This window comes from Coptis chinensis, chromosome 4, assembly GCF_015680905.1.
Source record: "Coptis chinensis isolate HL-2020 chromosome 4, ASM1568090v1, whole genome shotgun sequence".
NCBI classification, from domain to species: domain Eukaryota; kingdom Viridiplantae; phylum Streptophyta; class Magnoliopsida; order Ranunculales; family Ranunculaceae; genus Coptis; species Coptis chinensis.
In genome coordinates this window covers 20,073,265-20,095,578 of record NC_141459.1, presented here as the reverse complement: position 1 = coordinate 20,095,578, position 22,314 = coordinate 20,073,265, and the positions used below count along the sequence as shown (strand labels likewise).

Below are 22,314 nucleotides of genomic sequence, written 5' to 3'. Positions count from 1 at the left end.
CTAAGGTTCACCTTAGACACACGAGTTAATGGGCTTGTACATTGATCCATGATATTGCGAATTGGGCTTTAGCCCTGTCGATTAAACGAATAAAGTGGAGATTCCTACCAATGGACGTTCGCCACGTAGGTGGGGGTCGAAACAGTTAGTTTGGTCATAATGTATTCTTCCTCTCATTTCAGTTGCAAAATCATAGCAAATATTTTTCAGGAGAATCAGTGGTAAAGTTTAAGCTTGATATTATATTGTCACATTGGAGTCTAAGTTGTTGGAGTTATCCCTCACATGAGAAGATGAGAGAAATTCAGTTTCAACTTGTGTGGAGAAGACAGAGCGCGCCCTCCACAAACAATTCTGGAGTGCACCCTGTGCTCAAGCTCCTGAACATCGTCCAAGACAAGAGTGCACTCTGCGCCCTCGATAGCATAATTGAGCCTTTCCACTTGCCTAATTTGGCGTAATTCTATTTTTATGAACCGCGGAGTTTTGCACTATATGTTTGGGTTTTTGGCAAAACCAAACACACGAGAGGCAGTACAAAAGTCAGAGAAAACCCAATCTTGAAAGCTATCAAAATTGAGAGATAACCTTTACAGAGATACGATCATGTAAAGAGATAAGGGTGATCTAGTAAGGTAAGAGACTGAAATGAGAGATTATAATATTCATTCCCACTTTATAAAAGACTAGCTCTTGTGGAAGTAGGCATCATTAACCGAACCACGATATATCTTTGTGTTGTTGTATACATTTAATTCTGTTTTACATTATTATCTGTTGTTAATAGTTGTTTAGCGAGTTGGGTATGTTAGCATAGACTGTAGTTAATATTTAGAATTTGTCTGGAGTTGAATTGTGTTCAAATACAAATTATCTGAGTTTTTGTTATCAATCTGAAGGTATTTGTTTATTTGTAAGCTTGAAGATATTTATTTACTTCATCCCAAACTTTTTTTTTTGTTAGCAATTTGGGTTTAATTAAACAGTGGTATGTATGCATCATGGTGGTGAACATTCTTTTGTTCTCTAAGATTGTATGCACTATAGTCTTTATTTCAAATGGACGTTGAACTTAAAAAATTAATAGAACAAACCAAATCACCTCACAAACTATATAATAGAAGTTAAGAAAAAATGCTAAACCCATAATTTATAGTGTACTTTGGGCTTTTAAATGATTGGCTATGAATGTAGATCGGCAAAAAGTGGTTAAAATTAGCCGGTGGTGAACAAATTCGGAGTCGTGTAAGATATGGTACCGAAAATGGCGGCACAGTAGCAACGTTAATTGAAATCTAAAAGAGGGCTGGACTATTGAGTCAATTATGATGGCTGGGTCGGGTCCACTTTTAATTAAACTCGTGTTTCCTCTCTAATAAAAAGATTTGTTCGGCATCTCTGTTGCCCTAAACTTCCATAACAACGCAACCCGCATCAGCTCACAAGGTAAGCCAACTTCAATATCAAATTCTTTTATTAGTTCGTTTATATATATATTAGTATGATGGTATATTAGATGATAAAGATAATAGCCTTTTGTTGGGACTCTTGTTTCTGTTTCAATATTGATTCAATGAGAGTTGCCCAATTACTTTTGTCTTGATTCAGTAAAGATAAATTGTGTTGGATTGTGGATTGTGTTCATCTGTTGTATTTTCGTTCAGAACTTAGTTACCCAAGATACTTTTAGATTACGGGTTCTGCATATTCACTTTTGAAAAGAGTGAATGGGCGTCATTCAAAGTGACTATGCGAACAGTTTATTGAATTACATGTTTAGAACCTTAAAATCAACTATGTTGGACTTCTGATCGAGTCTAGTTTCAGTTTTCTCAATGGTACCTTACTACCTTATGTGTTCCAATGACTTTGAGTTGGGGGCGCACTTGATTTAATTTGTCGACGTCTACATATCTATATCAAAGTCTTTAACCATTTACAATTGATGTTTGTGAATCTTTTTATGTGCATGTTATCATGTTAGTGATAAGTTAGGCCTTTGTAGTTAACACAAAATTGTTGAATGGGGACCCAATGAACTGCCTATTTTTTCACGCATGATCAGTTTTAACTTGAGACGATTTTTCCCTTTCTTTTATGGTTGAAGTTGATTAGCACGGTCATTTTAGTTTCCGATTGTCAAGGTATTATAGTACAGAGTGTTGAGTAATTACTGTGACTTTGAAAGGGGGGGCAAAATGTCACTTGGTTTCTATATGTAGGAAACTTTCTTAACTTAGTAATACCTGCTTGCTTATATATTTTTATGCATAATGTCAAAGGATCAGTCGAATTATAATTGACATTGAGATAATTCTAATCACTCGTCATGATTAACGTCTATGATGAAACACTACTCCTTCACTTGTTTTTAATGACTCTGTCCCCTCTGTATGCCTCTCATATTGTTTCTATGAAAATACCCCATATAAGGATTTCACTTTTGGCTTTAACTTCCCCGCTTGCTTCCATGTCCGAACTTTGAAGACCTTAACAGTTAACACGTAGAGATGGTAGTATCCAACAATAGAAATGCTTCTGTTTGTTAATGGTATTGAAATATATCAGTACTCATTTGTTTATTGTAGGAAATTTTTCAAGAGTTGTGGAATTTGAGTATTGGCTTATTTTTATTTTTTTTTCTATTTTTTTAATGAATTGTCTTTTTTAGTCTTTTTTAATCTTGCTGCGCTGTTTTTTACTAGACTTTGCGTGCTAACAGTTTTCCATTTTCTCACCCTCTTTACTGTGCTAATTAGTTTTGTGGATATTCAATGACAAGATTGTACATTTTCCAATTCAGTCACCAGCAAAATACATCATTGTGATGCAAACACTAATTTTATTTTCCATCGGTTTGATTTGATTTGTCTTTTCAGCAAGCATCTCGAATACAACTTTGGTCATTTCATTCAGGCAGACATTTAGTGGAGAGCTAGAAAAAAAAAAGGATGTCGTACGATGATGTAGAGATTGAAGACATGGAATGGAATGAAGAGCTTCTGGCCTACACGTATCCATGTCCCTGTGGGGATCTATTTCAGATCACCAAAGAAGAACTCAAGATAGGAGAAGAAATTGCTCGATGCCCTAGCTGTTCTCTGTATATTACTGTCATTTACAATATGGAAGACTTTATGCGAGACTCAAACCCGAATAACAAGAACAATAATTTGCAGCAGCCAATAGCAGTCTCTTAGGAAAGAATTTGGTTACGTTTGGGAATTGTTAGGAAGTTGAAGTTTCCAGTTTTGTTTACGTTTTTCCTGTCAATTATGTTGTACACTACATTGACTTTTTTTGCACCAATTTATTGATAAAAATACCAGATAAACAAGATTGTTTGTGAGCTTGGGTGTTTTGCCATAGTATGTCCTGAGTGTGCAGTTAAAAGTCTAAAATTATCAAATTGCAGTTACCAATATATGCTGTGTGTTGTGACTTGTGAGCAACCTTTGGTTCAACAGGATGCTGATGTTTGCTGAAATCTCAGATAACCTGTGTTTGAACTCACGACTTCATTGTATTCTGACGTTAGGCGAAGTTTTCCGTTTTAAGGATACTGATATTTTGCCCTGTAAGGACAACTTCTAGTCTTGTACCATGGTTTCACCATATCGTAGCAAGTACGCTGTATAATATTGTTTCGTCTTCTGTCCTGGTACCTTAAACTAAAATTTCGAAGAATTTTGACATAGTGGCAGTGGCAGAATGCCAGAATCACTGAATTACCAGCAGGCCATCATCACGACATCACCGTCCAAAGGGCAATTGTACAGGGTGTGGTCAAGTAGTGTTTGGAACAACTTTGAATAGCAATTGGAGTTGTGTTTGTGGAGGGAGCCACGTTATAGACCAACTACCCGAACACATATAAAGTACCGCGCCAAACATTATCTTGCTTCATTGGTTACCGTTACAAGCACACTGCACACACACACACAGAGCAAATGTCAATGTCTGCAACCTCCCTGGTCTCTCTCTCAAAGCCTTGTGTTTCCTCCTTCGAATCTCAACCCAAGAAATGGCGCGTCAGAGCTTCTTCTGCTGCTCCTGGTGTCGATTTGCAAGCACTCGAAATCGCCATTTCGAAGGTGCCTCACTGAAAATTCCCTCATCTAATATAGCTTATTCTTTCATGAAGTGTTTAAAGGTTTTATCAACTTAACTTTCAATTAAAATTGGACTTTAAGTTACACTTGGCATGAAAGTTTACGCGAAAAACTCTACTATTTTCGTTGTAAAATTTTTGGACTACTGAAGAAACTCGGTTTGTTTCAGAAAGATAGTGATGCGGTTAAAGAAGCTCTTGATCAGCTAAGTGAAATTGGTTGGGCTAAAAAGTGAGCTCTCAACCATATGTATCACGCCGGATGGTCAGTCATCCATAACAAGTGTGTACTAAGTATATGAATTATGTTTATATGTACATGGTCTATATGTCCACTTCTGTTGTGAATTGGTAATAAACTAATAATGATTGTTCCAATTGTCGTAAATTTGTTGAGCAGACATCTCTTAGGGAGCTTACAACTCTTGGGATAAAGAATGCGGAGAACCTTGCTATTCCCAGTGTACGGAATGATGTAAGTAACAAAGTACTAAGTTCTCCATCAGAGGACCTGTTCTGATCTTTCTATGAAATTAAACGCGTGCTGCATTTAGGATTGTGGAATCTTAATTTCTTCTTTTTCCCCTGATCTGATTTTATTGGAGAATAGCAAACACAGCATTTGGATATAAAGATACCATACAATTTGACTTTATCTCAGTCATGCAGGCCGCTTTTCTTTTTACAGTGGTGGGCACAACAGGATTTCTTGGTGTATTTGCAGGGCAACTGCCTGGGGTATATCTCATTATTTTCCCTCAGCTACGATGATGTGTCATATATGATGTGATATGAATTAATGCATACCATGACCATTGTTCTTCACGTGCTAAATTAGTTAAGATGATCTGCAGGATTGGGGGTTCTTTGTGCCGTACTTGCTCGGGAGCATCTCTCTGGTAGTTCTGGCTATAGGTAGTGTTTCTCCTGGGTAAGCATTTCTTTTACCCAAAGAACTATGAATATTCTTCCTTTGGCTTACAATTAATCGGCTTATTCACTTGTAGGCTTCTTCAGGCAGCCATTGGTGGGTTTTCTGCCTTTTTTCCTGATTACCAGGACAGAATTGCGAGGCATGAAGCCGCTCATTTTTTAGGTAACTTTTCTTTGGCAGACTCCAAAATTGAGACATTGAACATATTTGAAGTCGCTCTGTTAGAACCCTGTGTGCCAAATATTCTTTAGCTATGTTAGATGAATCTTTTTCAATTAATTGACATGAAAGATACAGTGACACATTATTTAGAGTACGGCACTGTGAAATACTCAATGGTGCTTTACGCTGTTGTTTTTCCTACAAATTTGCAGTGGCATACTTGCTCGGCCTTCCTATCCTGGGATATACATTGGATATTGGAAAAGAACATGTCAACCTGATTAATGACAAACTTCAAAAACTTATATATAGTGGACAACTTGATGCGAAGGAATTGGACAGGTACCAAACTTACATCTTCAGTTACTGGAATTACAATCCAGTTACGACTATTTGCATTGTTTATATGCGAAATATCTATACAAATTCCATTGTCAGGTTATCTGTTGTGTCAATGGCTGGACTTGCAGCGGAAGGTTTGAAATATGATAAAGTGATAGGGCAGTCTGCGGATCTTTTCAGTCTCCAGGTAACTTTAAATTTAATGCTTAGAAGTCTTTGAGGTTGTACACATTTGTTCAATTCTATTTATTCTTCGGGTTTGTGTCTTTGTAGAGATTTATCAACAGGAGCAAGCCACAAATAAGCAAAGAACAACAACAAAATCTCACTAGATGGGCTGTAAGTTCATCATATCAGAAAGTTTGACTTGTTTTGAAATTAATTATCATGCTAAATTGACTCAATCAACAGTAGATAAGGTTTCTTTCTTTGTTGTAGGAAACTAAAAGAGTTGTTACAATAATGCAGGTTCTGTTTTCGGGTTCACTCCTGAAAAATAATAAGAGTTCTCATGAAGCACTAATATCAGCAATGTCAAAAAAAGGAAGTGTATTAGAGTGCATTGAAGCGATTGAAAGTGCGGTCTAGTTTGGTTCTTCGATTGCATTAAGAGAAATTTCATATTTATTGAAATCTCATTACATTTCATTTGATTTCCCTCTCATCTTGGTGGTTGGATACACCAGCAATGAAGTATAAATGATATAAATTGTTTACTGAAGGCGATATGGTAATACTTTCTTTTGTCGGTGAAATTGAGGAGATTTTAATAAAAGGAAAAGATTTGTACATGTTTGTCAGTTGCATTTGAGTTTGACCATCACCATGAATCTACAAATATAATGGTGTGTTTGTTTTGTTGGAATTATCCAAACATTTTACTTAGAATGTTAAGCTTGGTTAGTTGATTTTAGCGAGAAACTTTCCTGCTCAGGCAACTGAACCAAGTATCAGTGGATACCAGAATCATTATTCAGGATCCATTTCTAATCTCTTTCACACAAGCACATCCTATCAGTATCAAACTGTATCTCTTTTGCACAAGTACATCCTTGTATCTTTTACCTTGGCAGAAGCTATTAAACTATTTGGATGTTAAACTTTTAATTGATTGAAATTCAACTGCTTGTTAATTTATTAAAACCCAAGATAGAATGCCATAACTTGATCCTTCAGTATCAGATGGCCGAAAAAATGAATGAAATGTATCCATAACAGCAAGGAAGAATAATTGATGAAAAAACACAACTTTATTAAACTAACAGAAGATCTTCCATTTCTAGCTGTACTTCTACAACAGTATTTGACTCAATCACTCAACTTATTTCTGCTTCTACAGCAGTATTTGAATCCATCTTTATTTAAATTTACAAACATCTAATAGTGCAACTTATACCAAATAACGGAGCTTAACTTCAAAATAGATTCCATTGAGTAACATGGAAGCTTGGATTTATTTGTTCACAACCGATCATATATCAAGAGCATATCCCTCAGCTTCTTCAGTTCCTGTTGCAAGCAATCCAAGCCAAACGAGCTAGACATCCTCCAATTCCAATTCCCAGACTGTAAAGGAATAAAAATGAGAAGGCACTATGAGAGTAGAGAATAAAATGTTCAGAATAGATGTGTAAGAACTACACAAGTAAGCAAATAAATAAAAACAAACACTAAAGCAGAACTCCTTGCAAGGATCCCAGAAGATATAAATTATTTTGTGATTTCTTATATAATTTTACCAAATTCATCAATTTTCAATTCTGGATAACTTACAACTAGATAATAGTAAACTTTTTTTGGCACCTTCCGTTACCTGGATTCAGTTCAAACGCGTACACTACCTATGGATTCAGCTCAGACACACCCACATGCAAAGGGGAATAAACATCAACAAACAGAGAAAATTTGTGTGGCGTCAAAATATCAAATGCATTCTGGCGATAATGCCCCTTATTTACTAGGCTTTATATAGCAGGGTAGACCAGACATTTAGCTTTGAAGTCATCCAGATCTTCTTTGAGAATTTGATAAATACTGACCAGAAGAATCGATCTAAAGCTAAAAGAGTTGGTGGATGAACAGTTATCTACTGATATGGTGAACAAAGAAAATGAAGATGAAAGAAAAACAAGTTGACCTATGACATATAATAAATTTGCCTCTTGTCCCCATCAAAGCAGAATATACATAGCCAAAAATTGTATGTTCTTTTGAAATCTTTCATAAAGATATTTGGATGCTAAACTTGCTCTTTTTTTCATCAACAGTCTTACCTGTGTTGCTGGAATGTTCATCCTAGCAGAACTCCCTAATCCAAGGATATCTTGCATAGGAACAATAGCAGTTTGAGCCACCGAAGATACCGCCGCCTTAATCAATTTCCAAGATATATCATCCCCATCTAGTAATGAGAGATACTTCATTACCTATCAGGATAAAATCAATATGATGGAAACTTCATTAAATCAAATAAATAAATAATACAAATAATAGTAAACTTAACAATAATAGCTAAATAAGAAAAGACTGCTATTTTATATGGGAACTATACTCACAATGGATTTCTGTTCAGGCTGCAAGCTTTCCCACCAACCACGAGACTTGAAATGGTGTAAACAAGGTTAGAACTACATAGTTGACACAAATCTCCAACCAATAAATCAGAAAGAAAGATGACTAAGTTATTGGTGACATGGACACACCATATTTTGAAAATAATCCGTGTCGGATACGCATCCACGGACACGTGTCCGTGTCGGACACATATTGGACACATTGTATGTGATATACCTCGATTTTTGAAAATTCGCTGTGTCCGACTCTTCATATCCGTGTCAGATACGGACACACCTATCCGTGTCAATGTAACTTAGCCTTAGACTATATCTTAAGCACCAAAAGAAAAGAGGAAATTCATTTTCAATTACACTACTGGGGTAGGTTAGCACAGATAAGGTCATTCAGACATTCTATGAACCTCTCATAAGAAATAGTCTAGACTGCATCAACCACACCTTAACATATTGCACTTGTTTAGACTTGAAGAAAAATCAGTGGCGGTAACAATAAAACAAATTAACATTTCCTACTGAATTAAAGTAACCAAAATTCAATGAGGAATGAGTAACCATACATACTCTACCGAGCTGCATCTATCTCTGTGAATAAAGAATTTGCGGGCTTCTTGTAAGGTAGATAACCAAACTCAAATTCATTGGGCATTTTGGCCAATGGGTTCATGCATTTCTTCTCAGTAAGGAAGATAATTTATTGAACCATTCAGAAGTAGGGCAAGGCAACATATAGAACAAAGAATAGAGGAACCACACAAAGACACATAAAACACTCTCAATAGCTCACCTTACCTTAAATGAGAGGACATAAAATCAACACCGCAGAAAACAATTCCCGCTGGCACTAGATTACCAAGTTCTCGAAAGGAATTCCACTCACCTCCTTTCTAAACTTTTCCAATAACATAAGAATCTTAAGCATGTTCAATATTACACCCAAGACTATTCCTCTCTAGCGGCAACCCCCCTAGTTAGTGATAGGAATCAACAGAAATTTGGTAGCAAGATCATAATAAGAATAAACCTCACCGTGTCATTATCATGAGTTCCAGTGTACACTACTTGATTACGCTCATGATTATGAGGCAAATTAATGTTATACCCGCCATCTCCAAAAGCTGCACAAGAGGGTTGCAACACAGAACTTCAAGTCATTATTACTGATTCATGGAAACTCTTTCAAGACACGGAAAAAAAGGGTCATAAGCACAGAATAACTACCAAACTGAAGGACAGCCATTCCAGGTGCCGCAATGCCCTTCCTAAGTTGAACTACATCCTCAGTAATCACCCCCTGTCATATTATGATCAAGAGAAATATAAGATCAATTTCAGTGGAAGCAGCTTGTGGAATTTATACCATATTTCTATTGGTAAAGTCTAATTCTTTAGTAGATCTAAGTAATAATAATCCAATATATAGGCCATGTAGCAAGGAGTTACATGACCTACAAGAAGTACTGCTCATCCCAGTTACAACCCCTCTTTAAAATCCAAGTGTATCCCAGTTACAAATGAAGTATTAGTAGGTTAACTCTTGAATACATGCCCAATCATATAGCTCATTGTTGGATCCCCTCTGACACCTTGCAAGTATCCTTTTCTAGTTACTCAAATACCTGTGTTCTATCAAAAAGGTCTTATACATAATTTCTCTATGTAGCTTCAATAAAATATGTGTGTGAGAGAGTGTCTGTGTGTGTCTGTTGACAATGCAATTTGGATATGTAGTACAGTGATCTGATCCAGTAAAAAGTAAAACCTCACAACTAGCTAGCTTCTTCTAACCAAAAATCTGCTTAACGATAAACCTCAACAAGTTAATATTACCACAATTTTTCCACTAAGCACTCCAACAAATCAACAACAAATGATCCCATCATTCTTTCTATATATAATTATTAATCTAAAAATATACTGTTTGTGTTTGATAGTTTTAATTGTTGGACTAGAAATCATAATTTACATGTCAATTCACTAGTTACATGGTAATTACTGTGCACTTGGAATCAAATACAGCAAGACATACCAAGTCTTCTGCAATTATATTGATCCTTCCAACCGCTTGAAAGATGGCATCAAATACGGCTTTCCTTGGTCCAGCCTACTATCAAGAAAAAAAGAATCTAGTCTGGATTATTGATATCTTCAAAGAAGAAACAGTAACACCTTCCACATGTAGATCTGACCTTCCAATGACCGAACATAGCAACCTTTGATTCTGCAATTTGGTGCAATTACGACGACAATAATTAATAGAATGTAGAAATACCAATAACCACAGATCTGACAGGAAAAAAATAAATAAATAAAACTACAGCCATCAAGATGCTCTCACCAGAAGGAACCGCCCAGAATCCAGCAAATCCTCTAAAATGATCTATCCTGAATTCATCATATAGATTATATGCACGCTTTATCCTCTGTACCCACCAAGAAAACCCATTGGCCTCCATTGCTTTCCAATTATATAAAGGGCTGTTTAATTCACATTACAATAGAGTGCATAAGAAAAGCGCAAGGAACTAAGACAGGCCAAGACAAACCAGGAGAGAAAGCCAACAGCATAGCAAGCATTAGGTCCAACTCAATAAATAGGTCACCAGAAAACACATGTTGTACATTTCTCTTATGCTCTTGGACAGTCCAAAATCCTAACGGTTTTTGAGATGGAGTATAAGCAACTTTACTTTTGTTCTTTCTTTTCTTTTTCGGTTCATTCTGACTAATCCTAGATCATATTTTGTCAGGATGAGGAAAACAACTTAGTGATCAGAGTACAACTGTATAAGTATACTAGTAATAGATGCTACCTTTTCATTTGAACACATTATAAGGTATTTAACCGAAGTGGTATTTTGTGACATTGATAGCTAACCTGCCCCATAGTTGACCAGTTTCACTGAAAGCGTCAGGGGGTACACCACTAACAATAGTTGGAAGACCCTTCCTGTTCTGCCAATGAAATAAAGGATGGCATCGAAAGGTAAGAATGTTTCCTGAATGAACTCTCAAATTATCATCAAACCTGATAAAGTAGCGCCACCCACCAGCAAAAATACACTTTTATTTGCCCATACATCTGCACTATGATAGCCGACATAGATAGGCATGTCTCCCATTATCTTGATTTCCTTCATCTGTGCATAGTTGCGAACTTTTTGCCATTGCTTTTGAAATAGAAACTGTTGAGCAATGAATATGTTTATCTGAAATGGAGATTATCTGGAAGTTTCAGGTAAGGAATCTTTGGCACTGAGGGGTAAAAGGAAATTCAGTTTGTCGCAAAGAAATTACGAAGTCTGTTTGAGTAATATAGATTTCTTCCAAGGCCGCAAGATGACGATTTCTCAAAGGTTCAGGCCACTCATTCCAGCTTAAAGTATTTAGCATGTTGTCAATTGCAGCAAAATAAGCTGCATCTTCAAGCCAACCTAGTAAACGGGAGATATTAAGTTAGAAAATAAAGTGAGATATAACAGAGATTCCCAGCTGAACACGAATCTCCCATGTTGTTATTATGCTATGACAGATAACCAGGATGTGGTCTGAAGTTAGCATAATACACAACTACGCAGGAAGCAAGAGTGGGAAGGAGAGGGCACGGGCATATTCACCTGATATTTCAGGGTCTTTACGAAAATCCTCGAGCTGACTTTTGAGTTCCCCTTCACTCAGTATGAGTCTCTCTGCAGCCTACCAAGGGATTAATAACATGTTTGCTCATGTAGAAAGGATCAACCATACATGGACTTAAAAGTTAAAATCCAATGGTTGGAAGGAAAAATTGAAGATTGGAAAAGAAGGAATATTGCAGAAGAAGGTGACCTAAACACGACATATCATTAGGAAGTCCATTTGAGAAACTACCCATTTCCCACTGAAAATCCTAAGCTTGTGTGGGATTTTGACAGTCTCAATTGCTACCAAAGGTTCTAGGATTATCTAAATATGAAGTTACTCCCTGTCACGATGTTATCAATTTCAAAGAACCTAACGCTAAAAGTTCAACAATAAATACTTCTCTGGATTCTTCACCTTTGCTATTAAAGGATCCTTTACGTCAGCAACAATTGAGAACTTCACACGCTCCATGTCCCTGCATTGAATGAAAACGCCTAACATAGAATTAGTAATCGTAACCACAATATGCTGACCAGTTTTGTCAACTTGTCGAGTAAATGAAAGTCCTCACAGAGGTGTTGGAAGCTCTTCCTTCATCAGTAAGCCATCCTTAACTAGCTCTTCAAGGGAGATTAAGAGTGTGTTACCACAATTAGCATCCTGCAGGTCACAATAATGGAGAGCTACTTTCAATTTTATGAATAATAGAACACAAATATTCAGTTGTTCCATAGTCGCTTCGATAATAAAATTTTAAATTGACATCAGAGGTCTTTTGAAAACAAACTTTAAACATAACTAAAATAGAATAACACAGGATCTAGTTACATGAAGTCATAAAAGTGTTTTCTTTGAAAGGAAATCCACGGTGGAACCAAGAGGCAGCATTTTAAGTGTGAACCCATGCAATTTCCTAATTAGGATCCTTTTCTCATTGGAGTAATGAGTTAAAAAAGCTGTACACTCGACTCTTTACTATCGATCATGGGACGTGGACTTTAGTTCATGGTTTTTTGTACTTGTTGCTAATAGCTCTCCAATAATTAATAAACCAAGCCATTTCAGAAAGAATCACCACTGCTAATCGAAATTATAAACTGAAGCATTCACCAGCCCACCCATTTGAATCAGAACTGATTATGTAATCATATCAAGTATACCTGGCCTGAATACGGCGATCCTTCTTCATTAGCCCTCCTCCCTGGAGGCACAAGAGGTAGAACCTATACACATAAAAAAAAAATACATATATATATTTAAAATGAAAATGGGAAAGCAATGAAAGAATTGTAGAGTACCTGCCAAACAGAGCAACCAGAAAGATGAAGCCAGTCTAAAAAGCGAAAAGCTTGGTCACCAAGATCACCAATGCCATAAGGACCAGGTAAAGAAGTTGGATGAAGAAGTATACCAGCTCTTCTTTTATCTTTCGGATCTCTCGGCACAAACCTATCTCCATAATCTTCAGGTAAATTCTCCCCCACAGTGACAGTGTCCACGTCATCATTAGAATACTTCCTTTCACTCATTCTTCTCTTCTCCTTATTATTATTATACTTTAAACAACTGAGTGAGGAGTAGTTTTTGTTACTCAAGTTTAAGTTGATGACTGAAGTTGATGATGAGTTGGAGAGTTTCAGAGAAGTGGATGAGAAGTGGAGAAGAGACTGTGAGGGTAAAATGGCCATTTTGAGAGTAGTGGGATTGGAGAAGTGAGCTTATATTTATTATTAAGGAATTTTGTGCCATGATGCACGTGAAGCTCAGTTAACGTTAATTTAGCGGATCTATTTAGCCAGCTGTACCTCGACTCTAAATTTATGCTGTCGACAGAAAAAATTGCATACTCTAGTAATTCGAATTGGGCTCGGGCTTTAGTAAAGCCCAAACAATTTTTCCTTTATTACACTTTAGAGGACACTCCCTTTACAAGGACACAGACCTGAGACGTGACTAGTCACCACAAAATGTACGTTCTGCTTCCTTGTATGACGAGAGCAAACTTTTCAGAGCGAAATATTTACAAAAATCAAATTGAAGAAACTATTAATCAGAAATTTGATTGGTCATTATGGATTATTCAAGGAACAAGGTCCGTTGGTGTAAAATGGAAAACTATATAGCATTCTATGATATTGACTGTTCGGAAACATAGTTTGATAGTCTGGAAACCAAATCCACTGTGCACATAAAATTCTGTTTTATTTTATTTTTAGTTGGTAAGTCTGTTTTAAATGAGATAAATAACTCTTTAATGCTAGCGGGTTCAAACCCCAAACTTATGGTATTATCAGTTTTATCACCCAAATTTTTTGCCCACACCTATAAAACTCTAAACTCTGATTTTATTGCAACTGTGTGTTCAAACACACTAGAAACTTTCAGATCCCAGCCGTTTGGGTTCATAAAACGGATGAAATCGCAAATCTCATCCATCTAGCACATCTTCACGAATGTTATGAGCCAAAATGCCTAATAGAGCCTAAAATCAAGTAAGCAAGTAGAAATATCAAGTGCCCAACATAGTTTGATAGTTGGCGTTTAAAGCAATGAGGGTCTGCACTTAATTAACAAATTATGATTAAACTGTTTATGTATTTTGATTTGAACATCACATAGGTAAAATGAAAATAGTTTACAAGCCACACACTTGCATGCGCCCTGGTGCACCCAACCCAAGCACAACTACTTCAATTCTCACATCTAGTTACAACTTCCAACAATCTTTCTCAGAACTCCCTACACTTGGAAACAAACCAAACAAACACATAAAGAACGTATAAACAAAGACTTAAATAGGGATTCTCAGATGCTTAAGAAAAGGAAAATTATACTATCAAGAGGAGCTTGAGTTGTTCTGTGGAGGTTTCCCAGTGCCTACAAGTGGCCTTGGAGGTGGTCTTCCTCTGATAGTGAGGACACTAAATGAAAATCTTGATCTACTATCCTCCTGTTCAAAACAACATATCAAAGAAGCTTAACTAATTAATACTATCTTATATCTTGATAGTTGGTCAGAGAGAGAGAGAGGACTACTTACACTGCTTTTCATTTGTTGTTCTGTAGTTGAAGTTGGATCATCTTCAGAACTGGTTTCGTTTCTCTTCTCTTCTCCTTGGGGTGAAAAAGAGTAAAGACCTAAACACTTGAGAAAACCTTTTACAGCCAACTCAAGGTAATAGCATGGATTATAACTCTCATGAGTTTCCTCTCCCTTGGATAAGTCTCCCATTTTTAGAATTTTTTTCACTTGATTTTCGCTTCTCTTCTTGTGTTCTGCTTCTACAGGTATCTCCTTTAATTGTTAGTTGGTGTGCATTTAAGGCTTTTAAGCTGAAACTCTAATAAATGTTGGCGTGCTTATTATATATATCTTCCACATCTGCTACCTGCCTACAGCCTACATCAACTCCACATGGAAAATGCAGTACAATATCATTTAGAGTCCGTATTTGTGCCACATGGAAAATGCAGTATAGTATTATTTAGAGTCCGTATTTGTGCCACAGACTTGTCACAAAACAGTATATTTCTATTGGTCAAATTTATTTTCGGGCAGTTTAACAGTTTTTTTGGACAGTAAAACAGTTTTTTCCGACAATCATTCTACCAGTTTAACAGTTTTTTTTTACAGTAAAACAGTTTTTTCGGACAGCCATTCTACCAATCAGCAGGCTGAGGTCTTGTAGACAGCAAACGGTTGTCTGTCTACAAACTTATTCAATATAATTTATTAGTGACTGAAGTGTCCTTACTACTTATACTTTGACCAACATCTCCATGCTAATGTTTCTTACGTATATAATGTTTAAATGCAAAGGAGAAAAGAACATATAAATACTACAAGACACGCTCACTTCAACATTCATATCAATATATCATCACCTAACTTAAGCTTGTACTTTGATTACCTCGAGGAAAAATGAAATGAGGAACTGGAAGTGCCTTGTGTTGGTATTCAGTTGTCTCGGCCTCGGCCATGTTAATCTTGGGCCGATAATGTGTGAGGTGTAACAACATGTCCACAATTATTGACAAAAAAGAGTTTTAAGCTGATTCTTTAATAAGTGGAGATTTGAATGTAATAACTTTACCAAAAAAAAAAGTGTAATAAATTATGTTATGACAGAGATTCTACCTAATGTGCAGGGGAGGTGAGATCAGACAATAAAATGAGACCCCCCCAACTCAACAATAACCACCAATCTATGTATTTTAAAGCGGTGCAATCAGATGGCTCCTGAAAGAAATTATATATAGCATTAGATGCTGTATGAAGTATGAACTATTGAAGATCACTCATCTTATGTTGGATGTAATTCTTCTTCTGAACCTGATGACATCTGTCCGCCTCTCTGGTAAAAAATGCCTTCAGCTGATAGTGTCAACTTTAAAAGATTACATACTCTATAATGATTGAACAGTGAAGTAGAACTGTAGAACAGTAGAAGTATAAATTTCAAAACGACACATAAAATTCCAAACGCAACTCGTGGTCAATGATTAAGTATATATAGTCCTTAGTTCCTTACGTTTAAGGTCTGTGAGTTGAAGTAAATATGTTTAGTGATCGAGCTCATTAAAAACTCTATTACCCCAGGACATGATAACTTTGTCCATTTCTAGTTGGTATGTAGCCTGCACGAACCAAAAGAACTTTGCTCCTTTTGATGGTGAAGGGATAAATGTAAGAATATGATGACTGAAGCAGACATCAAGAAGCAGACAAAAGCTAACGTCTCCTACAAAAGAAGAAGAAATTAAAGCAGCCAGTTGAAACATTCACATAATTTTACCCAGACAGGCCGACAGACAAATCTGGGGGATGCAAATATGCAGTGTCGCTGTAGCCCTGTTGCTCCGCCGTTACTCCTACTAAACCTCATTCCCTCAAAAGCAAAGGGATCGGCGGTGGTTTTTTCCCTCTATCTCTGGGTATTATTGAGAGTATTATTGAGGAATTGATAGTGCATTCCACGCGAGTTGAAATAGTGTGGTTTGTAAAAACCCAAATAGCATCACTTGAAGTGGCGTGGAATGCAAAATACAATTTCATATCGCGCCATTTAAAATGGCGTAGGCCGGATGGTTTTTTTTTTTTTTTTTTTAAAAAAGTGGGTTTCAAACCGCGCCAGTTCAAGTGGCGTAGGATTGTTCAAATCATTGCTCACCCAAACCTACTCTCTATCCCTATAACACTGTTATTTTGAGGGATAGAGATAGAGAGTGGCAAACCATTTGACTCAGCCTAAGGCATCAGAGCCTCTTTGAGAGCCTGGAAAAGGCGAAAATGCAACCTTTATGGACTTGCTCAAATAGACATTTCAATGCCCAACTGCTGAGTTAGGGCGTTAGAGTAGTGCGAGAGAACCTAAAGTTGGGCTCATGGGTTGTGATTTGTGATTTGTGAAAAGGACTATGCCCCTATTTCCGTTATGTTGTCAAGCTAAGAAAATGATGTACAAAAAGGAAGGACAACGAGAGAGTAGAGATAGATCGATCAATATGTTTCAGATTGCTAAGGTACTCATAAAGTTTAGCAGCTGTTTAGATGCTACGTATCTGATTTCCATCAGCAAATGAAAGATTCAAAGCATATTAAAGGTGGCTCTTATTATGTAGCCTAACTCTTTCATATTAACAGTAACTAATTACATTTACAAAGCACAAATGACATGGGACAAAAACTACTTCAATGGTGATTGGCTAGACATTTGGGGTATGGTGTGTGCGCCACACTATAAAATATTGGGATATATGTATTTATCTATTTATCGATACTCAATTTTTTGGGAATATCTTTTTTTTTTTTTTTGGGAATATTTTCCATTATGCTATATGTAAATATCGTGGATATATCTAAAATATCGATAAATATCATGTATATATATAAAATATTGACAAATATCGTAGATATTTCTTGATATTCCAACTCTTATTCCGCTATATTCCGAGTGCATTTCGAAATTTCATATTTTTCAACCCTTAAACCGGAATTCTGAATTTCTCAAAAACCAAAATATTTGCCAGAATTCCAAGAATTCCGTCGAAATCACGAATTATTGATATATCATTTATATTTATTTGAAATATAATGGAAAATATTAAATAAAATTGTTATCTAAACAAAATATTACCATATGTCCCCATATATCTCCAAATATCGTCAATATCATAAATATTGCAGATATCCTTAGATATATATTATAATTGTACTCTCCTGGCTCTCTTTTTTTAGCATTCACAGAGTCTCCAATATTTGTAAAACTCTTTGAACATTGCATTATTAAGAATCCACCGGTGCCGTCTTATACATCAAACTCCTGATGCCAAGCTTCTTATGCAATTTTTGATCAATTTTGAGTCAATCATTCTTTATAAAAACCCAGTGGCAATCTTAAAAAGACTGTGCAATAGTGGAGCATCTTGAGAAGTTTGAAAAGTGTGGTATATATGTCTCCTTCAATAGGAGTGCTTTTCTATGGATCTCCAGGCTGTGGTAAAACTTTGTTGGCGAAGATGATTGCAAACGAATGTCAAGCGCGCAAACTTCATTAGTATCAACCTAACCGAGGTGGCTACATAGACAAGATGCCATCAGTAAACTCGACAATTGCCGATAAAGCTCTTTCGGCAACAAAAATGTTAGTTCAATGCAAATGAAACTGCATTGAACTAACCTCAAAGAAAAATTAATTATAAATTGGAAACATGATGCAAATGCGTGGAACTAATCTTAAAGAATAATTAACGAAAATCGAAATCGGCCGCGAATCGCGACCTTGAACTAATCTTAAAAAATAAACTAGATGCAAATGCATTGAACTAACCTCAAGAAATAATTAACAGGAAATTGGAAACTGGATGCAAATTCATTGAATTAATATCAAACAATAATTAACGGAAAATCGGAAACTAGATGCAAATGCAACCTTATCAAATAATAAACGAGAAATCAAAAACTGTATGCAAATGCATTAAACTAATCTCACAAAATAATTAACTGGAAATCAGAAACTGGATGCAAATGCATTGAGCTGACCTCAAAGAACAATTAACAGGGAATTGGAAATTGGATGCAAATGTATTGAACTAACTGCAAGTAATAATTAACGAGAAATCAGAAACTAGATGCAACCGCATTGAACTAACCTAAGAAAAAAAAATAACGAGAATCAGAAATTATATTCAATTGCATTGAACTAACCTCAAAATATAAATAACGGAAAATCAGAAACTGGATGCAAATGCATTGAACTAACCTCAAAACATAGTTGGATTATATGTTGTGAGAATGTCTCGATAAGTATAGTTTTGCATTTAAAATTGTGTTTATCTTATCTCTTTCCGTATGATTGGTAACTTTTTGCTATTCAAGTAGCTTCAATATATATAAACTTCGCCTTATTAGGCAATCTTACAAAACTTCAATCAAACTTCTATTATTAAACAACAAAATAAAATTGAAGGGTTTTATCAAATGTGAGTTTTTTTTTTAATAGAGAGTGAGGTTTTCACGTTATAAGAAATTTGGATGAGTGATCAATATAATATTAATATATAATAGTTCTGCATATTTGTAAATATTTTTTAGAATAATTAATATAACAACACCCGTTCGTAGATAATCTTTGCAGATTTCACATAGTGAGTCATGCATAATTTAAAAAATAATTAACGGGAAATTGGGAACTAGATAATCTTTGATGATCCAACATAGTAAATCAAACATAATTTATTTTTTATGTCATGTTTGGAATAACACTATAGATAGATCAGTAGAAGTTGGTATTACACACCACATTGGATAATTAAAAGGAAATCGAAAACTGGATTCAAATACATAACTAAGCTCAAAAAGTAATTAACGGGAAATCAAAAATTTTATGCAAATGCAATAAACTAAACTAAAAAAGTAATTAACTAGAAATCGAAAACTGGATGCAATTACATTAAACTAACGCCAGAGAACAACTAATGGAAAATTAGAAAATGGATGAAAATCCTTAAAAAATATTTAATGGGAAATCGTAAACGGTATGCAAATACATTAAACAAACCTCAAATAAGAATTAATGTGAAACCAGAAACTGGATGCAAATGCATTGAACTAAACTCAAAAAATAATTAACATAAAATCAAAAACCAAATGCAACTGCATTGAAATAACCTCATAGAATAATTGGCGGGAAATCAGAAACTAAATGCAAATATGCATTGAAATAACCTCAAATAATAGTTAACGAGAAATCAGAAACCGGATGTAATTGTATCGAACTAACCTTAACGCATAAATAATAAATTGGATACAAATGCATTGAACTAACCTCAAGAAATAATTAACGGGAAATCGGGAATTGGATGCAAATTCATTGAACTAACCTCAAACAATAATTAACTGGAAATCGGGAACTAGATGCAAATGCAATCTTATCAAATAATAAACGAGAAATCGGAAACTGGATGCAAATACATTAAACTAATCTCACGAATAATTAACCGAAATCGAAACTTGATGCAAATGCATTGAACTGACCTCAAAGAACAATTAACATGAAATTGAAAATTGGATGCAGATGTATTGAACTAACCACAAATAATAATTAATGAGAAATCAGAAACTGGATGCAATTGCATTGAACTAACCTCAAAAAATAAATAACGGGAATCGGACATTGGATGCAACTGCATTCAACTAACCTCAAAATATAAATAACGGAAAATCAGAAACTGGATGCAGATGTATTGAACTAATCTCAAAGAGTAATTAACGGGAGATTGAAACATTGATGCAAATGCATTGAACTAATCTCAAAGACTAATTAATTAAACATAAAAAATTAGATGCAACTGTACTAAATTAACCTTAATAAATAACTAATGGGAAATTATAAAGTGGATGCAATTGCACTGAACTAACCTCAAATAATAATTAATGGGAAATCGAAAACTTGATGCAACTGCATTGAACTAACCTTAAAGAATAATTAATGAGAAATTGGAAACTGAATGCAATGTGTTACATTGAACTAACCTCAAAGAATAATTAATGGAAAATCATAAACTTAATGCAAATGCATTGAACTAATAACCATAAAACATGTTTGTATTATATGTAGAGGGAATAAATGTCTCGACAAATAAAGTTTTTTTATTTTAAGTAGTGTTTATCATAATTTTTTTATTATGATTAAGAATGTCATGCTATTCAAGTAGCTTCAATATTATCTTCGTCACATTAGACATTCTCACAAAATTTCAATCAAACTTCTATTATTAAACCTAACAACAAAAAGAAGTCGATGAGTTTTATCAAGGTTTGATGCTTCATTTTTATAGAGAGTGGTGCAAGAAATTTGAATGACTGATTAATATAATTTTCATATCTCATTTTACAATAATTTAATATAACGACACCCGTTCGTAGGACGGGTTCAAAAGCTAGTTTAATTTTATAGATGTGGTGGAGGTACAGTTGAGTAGGTGCAAAATTAATGAAACTTCAATAGCCAAAAAGTTCTTCAAAACAATAGTAACAAATAGCATTGGATGCTTCACTAACTCAATTTTATCTACTTCCCATAAATACCCAATGTTCCAATTCCCCAAATCTCTTCATAAAACTAATCACCATTTATCTGATATTTGAGTTCAACATATATAGATTCAAAATTGAAGAAGAATGAAAAGAAAAACTTATTTAGGAAAAAAAACCTTATTTTCTTATACTCGCCTTTCATTTCGTAGGGAGCGCATGGGGTATGTCAAAGCACCAACTCTATCCAAACTTAAAATGACTTGATAGTAATATCATGTTTCGCTCCAAAATGAGGTCAGACAAATTTGACCTACACAACAGATTTTGAGTACCCCAATATCAAAACCAACGCAATTAAAGTACCTAATATTGTAACTAGCAAAATGCAGTGCACCTATCACTACACTCTTTACATGAGCAGTTTATCATACATACTAATGACTAAGGATCTGAAATATACTCCACTAGAACAAAAAAAATGGCGTGGATTGAATAAGCAACATACCTTAGAAAAACTACGCATTGGAGCCCATTGCATTGCATGCTCTCTCACCCATTGTCAAGAAGATCTGCAAAATGCAAGAAATTTAAGGTATTAATTTATCGAAGAAAACAAAATTCAAGTTAATGATTTTAAGAAATTGTCAAAACATATCTATGACAGACGCCCACTTTCACTATCTATGTCATGCTTGGTACAATATGTACAATGCAAACGAACTGTAGGAACCATAGTACAAAATATCCCGATATATCCTGATATATTGTGATATATATCCATATATCAGAAAAGGATACATAAATATCACGATATGTTCCAGGATATATTCAACTGTGAATATCGACGATATTTCAACGATATTTACGATATATACGATATCTTGGGATATTTGGAGATATTTTGTATAGTTAACAATTTTATTTAATATTTATCATTATATTTTAAATAAATATAAATTATATATCATGATATATCAAGAAATATCCACAATATCCATGATATTTGTCGATATTTTAGATATATCTATGT

The 22,314-nt window shown here is 35.1% G+C and overlaps 3 protein-coding genes and 1 long non-coding RNA gene across 4 annotated transcripts; 2 read left to right on the top strand and 2 right to left on the bottom strand.

Moving 5' to 3' along the window:
- Positions 1-1,304: 1,304 nt before the first annotated feature.
- On the top strand, positions 1,305-3,349 carry LOC147502455 (diphthamide biosynthesis protein 3-like). Its single transcript, XM_086607265.1, has 2 exons — positions 1,305-1,446; positions 2,880-3,349. The coding sequence occupies exon 2, from the start codon at positions 2,952-2,954 to the stop codon at positions 3,198-3,200; it is 249 nt and encodes an 82-aa protein (XP_086463391.1). The 5' UTR covers positions 1,305-1,446; positions 2,880-2,951; the 3' UTR covers positions 3,201-3,349.
- Positions 3,350-3,864: 515 nt separating this feature from the next.
- LOC147502454 (uncharacterized) lies at positions 3,865-6,340 on the top strand. Its single transcript, XM_086607264.1, is given in 11 exon segments — positions 3,865-4,094; positions 4,282-4,342; positions 4,345-4,376; positions 4,512-4,586; positions 4,781-4,849; positions 4,966-5,042; positions 5,119-5,207; positions 5,420-5,549; positions 5,646-5,736; positions 5,823-5,888; positions 6,018-6,340. Coding segments are annotated over 11 exon segments (954 nt in total). The 5' UTR covers positions 3,865-3,950; the 3' UTR covers positions 6,138-6,340.
- A 440-nt stretch (positions 6,341-6,780) lies between these two features.
- Positions 6,781-13,530, bottom strand: DPE1 (disproportionating enzyme). The gene is made up of 16 exons (XM_086607263.1): positions 13,045-13,530; positions 12,907-12,969; positions 12,318-12,406; positions 12,161-12,221; positions 11,740-11,818; positions 11,420-11,556; positions 11,173-11,331; positions 11,001-11,077; positions 10,461-10,600; positions 10,312-10,343; positions 10,152-10,226; positions 9,344-9,416; positions 9,152-9,240; positions 8,105-8,149; positions 7,823-7,975; positions 6,781-7,115 (listed from the first exon to the last, which is right to left on the bottom strand). Exons 1-16 carry the CDS (start codon positions 13,432-13,434, stop codon positions 7,011-7,013), a joined length of 1,767 nt encoding a protein of 588 aa, XP_086463389.1. The 5' UTR covers positions 13,435-13,530; the 3' UTR covers positions 6,781-7,010.
- A 783-nt stretch (positions 13,531-14,313) lies between these two features.
- LOC147502452 (uncharacterized) lies at positions 14,314-15,146 on the bottom strand. The gene is made up of 2 exons (XR_015221704.1): positions 14,787-15,146; positions 14,314-14,696 (listed from the first exon to the last, which is right to left on the bottom strand). It is a non-coding gene; the product is annotated as an uncharacterized LOC147502452 (long non-coding RNA).
- Between the last annotated feature and the right edge of the window lie 7,168 nt (positions 15,147-22,314).

What these genes read in the sequence shown, in the direction of transcription:
- DPE1 (XM_086607263.1), bottom strand. Translation starts at nt 13,434, where the DNA reads ATGGCCATTTTACCCTCACAGTCTCTTCTCCACTTCTCATCCACTTCT. An exon ending in CTGGTTGCTCTGTTTGGCAG is followed by an intron (nt 12,970 to 13,044) that starts GTACTCTACAAT and finishes TTATGTGTATAG; the next exon opens with GTTCTACCTCTTGTGCCTCC. An exon ending in ATTCTGGGCGGTTCCTTCTG is followed by an intron (nt 10,344 to 10,460) that starts GTGAGAGCATCT and finishes ACCAAATTGCAG; the next exon opens with AATCAAAGGTTGCTATGTTC.
- LOC147502455 (XM_086607265.1), top strand. Translation starts at nt 2,952, where the DNA reads ATGTCGTACGATGATGTAGAGATTGAAGACATGGAATGGAATGAAGAG.